Genomic DNA, 7,945 nt, shown 5'->3' with positions numbered 1-7,945 from the left:
ACGCCCGTGCAAATTTATTTTTCAACTCGAACCTACAGGGGTTTTCACACGGCTTGGCATACGCCCATGTCCATGACCCGTGTCCCCCACACGACCATGACACGCCCGTGTCTCAGCTCGTGTGCTAAAACCTTAACATTCTATTCCTGACGTTAGTAACCCCTTAAGGGTACTCGGCCAAGGCACATGCCTGTGTGTTAGGCCATGCCATCCACACGGTCGTGCCTCTCCCGTGTGTTTACTATCATGCATACTGACTTGAAAAATTAAGGTGCAAGGGACACATAGCCAGACTACACACTCGTGGGCCAGACTGTGTGGACGAAAATAAGGCTACTTATCAAGCCTTTTTGCCACCCTTACTTGCACAAACCTACACAACATCAACCAAAACTAATCCAAGCATAACACATATAACCAAATCCACCACAACCATGAGAAATTTCCATCAAATGCGTTTAATAATAATCAATAGCCAACATTAATGGCTTTTACAAAATGAATATCACATCCATCATATGAGCCAACTCTTATTGCTAAACTAACAAGACACTAAACAAAAGATTCAAGTCCCTATACATGCCAAAATCAAAATGTTAAACTAGCTATACCAAAGCTTAAGGTGATAGTGTGATCAATGCCTCTGACATCCCTAGATCCCCGATACTAGCATGGCGGCACTATAAGAAAATGGAAAGGAGAGGTAATAAGCATAAAGCTTAGTATGTTGCATATAAATAAGTAACAACATCAACCATGCATGTTATAAATCAACACAACATTCTTGAGTGAACATGGATAAATACTACTACATGCTTATATATATACCACAAGCATAAACCAAAGATTTCAATATCGACCCAAGATTATTTTCATAGCTAGAACTTACTCATGTCATTCTTACCATCAAAGCAACATAACTAGACTCATATCTCATGAGTTTCGAATAAGAACCTGTACCACTCACAACATGATTAAATCATCCCATATCATTATCATAAGCTTTTAAAATAACCCGTGAAACCATTTGGAATACTAAAGGATATCTGACAAGCTTTACACAAGAGGGTGAATTGCCGATGCCATGTTCCAAACATGGTCTTACACTAGCTCTCATGTTGTGGCCGATGCCATGTCCCAAACATGGTCTTACACTAGCACACACATCAGTGCCAATGCTATGTCCCAGACATGGTCTTACACTGGCACTCATATCACCCAAATGTCATAGCATAGATATCCAATCTATTCCTAGGTTCAATTGGGACTCTACTACATTGAATTTCATCATGCATTACTCATAATCAATTTCAACCATATTACGCAAAATTAATCATTCAACACATAATAATGATAATTTTGCTTTACTTACGTACAACTTACCTCAGTATACAAAAAGTGGACGACTATTTGGATTTAGTCACTTGCTTGGCCTTCCCCCGGTCTAGGTCCGGATTTCGTATTTCTTGATCTAAAATGATAAAAATTCACTAATTTAATCATCATTTTAATCAATGCATAACCTAATTCTTATTTTGGCAAAATGATCATTTTGCCCCTAGACTTTTACAAATTTACTATTTTATCCCTAGGCTCGTAAATCAATTTTTATCAAATTTTCTCACTACCCCAACCTATCCGAATTACTTTTATACTAGAAGAAGCCTACAATTCCCATTATTTCACACATTCACCACATAATTTATAACTGATGCAAAATGGTCCTTAGTTAGGGTTTTCATGAAAACTACTTCACAAGTGTTGTTTGTTTAACAACCATGATTCATTTTCTTTCAAAACAATTCAGCAAACAACATGAACACTCTCATGGAAAAACCTTATAATTTCGTCCATTTTGCAAAATAGTCCCCTCATTAGCTAGATTATGCTACAAGGGTCCCAAAAGTACAAAAATTATCAAGAAAGACCATCAAAATCACTTACTTGTATGGGTAAAGAGTGGCTGAAATTTTGAAGCTCCAAAACCCCTATTTTTGCTAGTATTTTCGGTGGAGAGGAGAAAGATGAAAGGTGATATCTTTTTCTTTTCTTATTTTATTATAAATCTAATCAATTTAGTCACCCAATTTCACCTATCTTTGACATTATAATTTCTTTATCCCTGTGATCAGCTATTAACAAATTTGTGGTCTATTTACTCAATAAAGACTTCTAATTTAATGTTCCATAGCTATTTGACACCTCTAGCTAGTAGAACAATACTTTCGCACTTTATGTGATTTAGTCCTTTTTCGCAATTAAGCATGCATCGCTAAAATTATTTCACCAAAATTTTCATGCACTCATATTATCATGGTACAACACAAAATAATATTAAAAATAATTTATCTGACCTCGGGTTAGTGGTTCCGAAACCATTGTTCCGACTAGGCCCAAAATCAGACTGTTACAATTCAACCCGAACCTGAACATCTTACAACGGTTCGCCTCAAAAGGCACCAACTCGGGAGCATACTGGCTCAACCGAACAAACTCAGTCTCATACTCATCCACTGACAAAGTACCCTTAGCAAGATTCATAAAATCCCATCTCCTTACCTCGAGATACTACTCGCCCATAAACTTCCTTTAAAACGATGCTAAAAAGAAGTCCCAAGTTAGATGATCCAGTGCAGTACCCATCTTGATAGTTATCCACCATCTATGAGCCTCGTCCGTCAGCAATGATACAGTACAACCCAACTTATCCTCATCAGAACAACCCATCTAACCGAGAACACGATTACACCCTCCAACCAATACTCTGCACGTGTCGGATCACCGTCCCTAACACCATGAAATTCTTAGGCTCCAAGCAATGGAACAATCAACAATCAAACCTATCCAAAATGTGCCTAAACAAGCCAAAACATACCAATTCACAATCAACTTATGTGCCTAACCAATATGACCTCATTGGTGTAACACCCCATACTCGACCTGGATGCCAAATCGAATATCGAGATGCCACACCACCGTCTCACTACTTGTTCATCTAAATTGACATGCTATTTCTCATTTATCTTTTATTATTATTATTAATAACAACATAGCATTATCATGAGTTATAAACCATTCATTCACTATTTTTTGATAAACCATGCCAAGAATTCATAAAATAGCATAACATAGGCAATAATCATGCATTAGGACTACTTATCAAAATTTCCCAAAAATGTTACGTAGGTATCAATACCACCTCTATGGTATTGATATTCCCTTTAACTGGTATCATATCACTTGAAAAATCGATACCAAACTAGCATTTTGTTTCTCACCAAATTTCAAAACATCAGAATATATCGGTACCTTTCGTAAGGTATCGATAGTTACACCCCGAGTATCGATACTCAAGCCAAGGTATCGATACCAATTTGGTATTCTGACTCCCTGCACTTTTGAAAATACATAGGTATCGTTTTAAAAGCCTTAATTTCGATACCTCTACGTCAAATTACAAAAAATCATCATATAAAAACATTTAAATCATTCAAACTTAGTTCCTAAACATCATGCTTCATTCACCTAGTTACATATGAATAGATACTGTCCAAATTGTGTAAATAATAATAATAATAATAATAATAATAACCTTATCGATTGTCTTAAATTGATTTATGAAAATAAATTTATGTGAACCTTAATAATTATTAGGTCTCAAATAATGTTAATAATTACCTTAATAATTTTTAGGATCCATGTAAATTGGCTCACATTGACTTGATTGATTGTTTATTAAATGAACCGTTAAATTTATCAATATATTTATACCTGTTATATATATAAATTTTTAATTGATCCGATATTTTTATCATATCAATCTAAAATATTATTTATATTAATATATATTTAATGGTTAAATTTTTTTAAAAAATTAAAAAAATTTTTAATTTACGCTAAACTTGATATGTATAATCTATATGTATAAAAAACCACGAAAGAGCCTAAAATCACTTCAATTTTACTTTGGTATAAATAAATCCTCCTCTCCTTAACTTGTATTTTGTGTATTTTGGTGTTGGTGAAGGATTTGAAGAAAGAACAAAAAAAAATAGCAAAAATGCGTTCGCATAGAAATATTCAGAGGTTAAAATTTGAGACACTATTTCATTTGAGAGGTCCCATGTTTAAATCCCGGGATGACTGCAATGTTTTGTAGAATGGACGACTTAATTCGTGACAACCATGAATCATGCCATCTCGACAACCGCAGCCAACATTGCGGATCAAAGTAAGAGCTCGCACAATTTCATCATCAATTTCCCACTGCAAAATTTGCAGCATTAATGCTTTAATGGAAGTGCTCTTTATGAAAATAAACAAACAACCTTTGAGTTCAAATGGACAATTTCCCAGTACAAAATTTTCTATATTAGATAGATAATATAAGAGTGGGAAACTCCCAGACAGTCTAACTAATTGATGAGCATTTTCTGCATTAAAAAGAACTTGGAGCATAAAATACCTCACAACCAATTATTAGACTCTAAAAGCCAAAATCCAGTAACTGGAGTAAGTACATAAAACTGCTACTATTTCTGATATGCTAATGGAAGCCACTGGGTAATGTCAGCTCACTATCATCAAATCAGTACGTAAATGAGAAGGATCACAAAAACCGAAGGAAAACGAAAGCTTACCCTCTCAAGGTCTTGTGACAGTTAATAATATAAACATATGTACAATTCCAATCAATTTTCTTCCTCTCGTTCAACATTTATCTCTGGAGATGGTGAATCAAAATGGCGTAACGAATGGAGACTGTAAAAGAGTTAAAAAGCAGAGAAACTGTTTTGAGGAAAATATCCCAGATTATATAAACTTACAATGCATAGGATGATAGAAAAAAGGGTGCCTAGATTTAGACAGCAAGAGTACCTGCAGTTCTGAGGAACCCTCCAGGAGATAACAGATTCATTCTTCAGATCTGGTGGCAATGACGTGAAAGCTCTCCAATCTTGAAGCATAATTTTGAGATCATGAAGCTTGCTATCCATACCATAACAGCAATTTGCATGCATTGTGCATACTAAATTCAAATCTTTACTAGGTTCACAAAGACCACCAAAATAAGCAGTATCCAAAAATTTAATCTTTAATCCGATATCTGAGATTAAAGGATCAAACTTGATCTTATTGAAAACATCCTGATCGTGGTATCCAGGATAAGTTTCATGTGAAGCATACCAGAATTTGTAGAATGCTATTGACCGGTTATTAGACTTTACATAGTTAAATCCCCCATTGGGCATGTTATTCAGATCATCAGGATCGCCAAAAAAATGGTCACATGCAATCTGGAAATCAGCATCTGGAAAGAACTGCAGAAATGGATCCCTAAACCACATGATATCGGTGTCCTGGAGATTAACCAAAGAAAAAGGCATTAAACATGCAGATAATCATTTTCACAGGATTCACTAGATTTGGATAAGATCCATAAACATAACTGAGAAAAGCTATTACCAAGTGAGACAAGACTGCATCTAAGTGGAAACAATTGTAGTCAACCCAACTATCCCTGCTATCTTTCTACCCCCTTTATGTATCAACATGTTAGACGAGACCATCTCTTAAGTTTTCCTATTTCTACAGACTAACATAAATAGTGATACATTTCAAAACAGACTGATCAAGACACAGTGAAACAAAACTCTGCAGGAACAGAGAGAACACTCTTGTTAGTGCAAAATATTGTCAGTACTCAAGAAGACAAAGACCATTATCCTGTTTTGACATTTAAACAGTAATCTACAAAGTTATAAGGCGCTAGGATTCACTTTTAATTTATTATGTTACATAGACAGTAAAATGTGCGTTCTTCAGAAAATCGTGAATGAAGACTAATCTTTTAGCAGAAAGGAGTATTCCTGGACAAAAAATCCCTGCATTTTGTAGCTCTAAAGGAAAATATAGAGAGTTTAATATATTATTTTTTGATTTTTCATTATGCATTTCCTGCAATGATTAAAGCTGCAGCACTGCTCACAAGCTCATATGGTGTGCATCCTTCAGCAACAACAGGTTTTCTTCTGATTATTTGACCAGTGAAAGCTTCCAATACTGCTTAAACTACTAAAATACATTCTAAACGCAAGAATTTGTTTTCAAAAATTTTCATTCATAAAAGAATGCATCTTGCTTCTTGTATTCGTTGACTGTGTTTTAAAAAGAAAGTATGCACAATGATAACAATGAATCTTTCAGTTAGATATCAAGCATCATCAGTTCTAAAATAAAAACAGTCAAGTCAATCTCAAATTGGACAAGCTTGGTCAAAATAATGATATCAAGTTTCCCAAAGAGAGAAAAGGAAAATACCGTGAAAACAAAATCATAACCCAACTCAAGCACAGAACGCAGGAAATCAATCCTTCTCCACATCATCTTCAAGTAGTTTGGGGTCATAAAATATGCTTCCTCTTGAAAATCAACATCCCCGGTGACAAGAGAAAAGCAATGCTTATGTACTGCTTGACAACGATTATATGCCTTTTTATCCAGGGCAATAATCACCAAATGGTCCAAAAGCCAATGTGTGCCATCTCCAAGCATAAAACTCTTAAGGAAAAGGTCAACAACTGAATTGGTACTGGCCCAGGCATCATTTAATGTCGTTAAAATAACAGTATTATTCCCCATAGAAGCATTCCCCAAAACTTCTTTAAGATGTTGCATTGGATTCTGCAGGAAAACAACTTTAAATGTAAAAACGTTCGAGGATATTCCTGGGATTGTTTTTGCAGCTAAACACTAAAAACAAAACATAGTTAGCATGTGCTATACACTAAAAACAAAACATAGTTAGCATGTCATCCTATAAGGACACTTCGATGCTTACTTTAGCACATGCAATATCTGTAAGATAAAAAGCTTAGTCTATTCAAGCTGTTCGAGTAAATTTTACTGCAGAACACAAGGGAAAAATACGGTGCACTAAACACTGAATTCATATTCAAATTACGTAGTACTATCCCAAAATCGATTGTCTAAAAGCATCAAGCCTCTAAATTCAGCAAATTTGTTAACACTTGTAAAAAATCTGCTTTCCGAAAAAATATAAAATACAATCCTTAGTCTCTACTAAGCACTAGTTCTATCATGCAGGGAATATCTAAACTGGATAAGCCAGTTGGATTCTTAATTTAAACCAACATGATAAATAGTTTAATAAACCAAGTAAAAATATTCCAAAACTAATTGAATTCACAACGAAATTATGCATGGAATAAAAATAGAAATAAAAGGAAAAGAGAACGAACCGGAGAAGGAGAGTTATTGAGATAGGAAGGGAAAATGCGAACTAAAGTGGCAGAGGAAAGGGAAGCGGACGGAAGATGGAGGAAGCGGATGGAATCAGTAGCGGTGTAAAGCATCAAAAGGGAAAGAGTGAGGAGCGTGAAAAGGCAAGCAGCTCGGCGGATGAGCGTTGATGGTTTAGGAGGAGACATACCGGCGGAAGAGCAGTCACGGAGAGGAAGAGGACGAGGAGGAGCGAAAGGGCAGCAAGCTGAAACCGCAGTAGAAGGAGGGTACCGTCGCCTGTGATACCTTGCTAACAGTCGCGGGGACGCCATCCACCGACAACGACAATGGTTTCATTCCTTTTCCCTGATTCAGATTTTCGATTGAAGATTGAAGAGAGAGAAACATGAAACTTGGCAAAGTGGGCCCTCACTCCGCACCACTACCCCCACTTGAAATTAATTTTATTTCTTAATGTAATCTCAGTTTTGACTGATTTTATGCTTATATTAATTAAGACTAAATGCACTCGTTAATATATTTTTTTGTTTTTTATTAAGGATACCCGTAAGATTAAAAAGACTCGGGCAAATTTATGTGTAAATATATATATGCTAAAAAAAATCATTTGAGGTTGAATTTCAAAAAAATTGTCGATTTATATTGTTTCGGGAAGGAAAAAAACACATCTTATAAAGTA

General features: G+C 35.3%; 1 protein-coding gene across 4 annotated transcripts; it reads right to left on the bottom strand.

Annotated features, from left to right (window-relative positions):
* Positions 1-3,950: 3,950 nt before the first annotated feature.
* Positions 3,951-7,713, bottom strand: LOC107886285 (uncharacterized protein At4g15970). Of its 4 annotated transcripts, XR_005916254.1 has the most exons (6): positions 7,454-7,696; positions 7,263-7,303; positions 6,322-6,684; positions 4,879-5,360; positions 4,641-4,761; positions 3,951-4,266 (listed from the first exon to the last, which is right to left on the bottom strand). XR_005916254.1 is itself a non-coding variant. In XM_041097710.1 (5 exons), the coding sequence occupies exons 1-5, from the start codon at positions 7,575-7,577 to the stop codon at positions 4,692-4,694; spliced, it is 1,080 nt and encodes a 359-aa protein (XP_040953644.1). In that variant the 5' UTR covers positions 7,578-7,696; the 3' UTR covers positions 4,311-4,691. The 4 variants fall into 4 exon arrangements, 2 of the variants coding, with proteins under 2 accessions (XP_040953640.1, XP_040953644.1); XR_005916253.1 differs by having other exon boundaries at positions 7,263-7,691; XM_041097710.1 differs by lacking the exon at positions 3,951-4,266 and having other exon boundaries at positions 4,311-4,761.
* Positions 7,714-7,945: the final 232 nt, after the last annotated feature.

The sequence above is a fragment of the Gossypium hirsutum genome, chromosome A03, assembly GCF_007990345.1.
Source record: "Gossypium hirsutum isolate 1008001.06 chromosome A03, Gossypium_hirsutum_v2.1, whole genome shotgun sequence".
Taxonomy (NCBI): Eukaryota; Viridiplantae; Streptophyta; class Magnoliopsida; order Malvales; family Malvaceae; genus Gossypium; species Gossypium hirsutum.
Note: the sequence above shows the minus strand (reverse complement) of the source record. Positions and strands in the feature narration are given on the sequence as shown.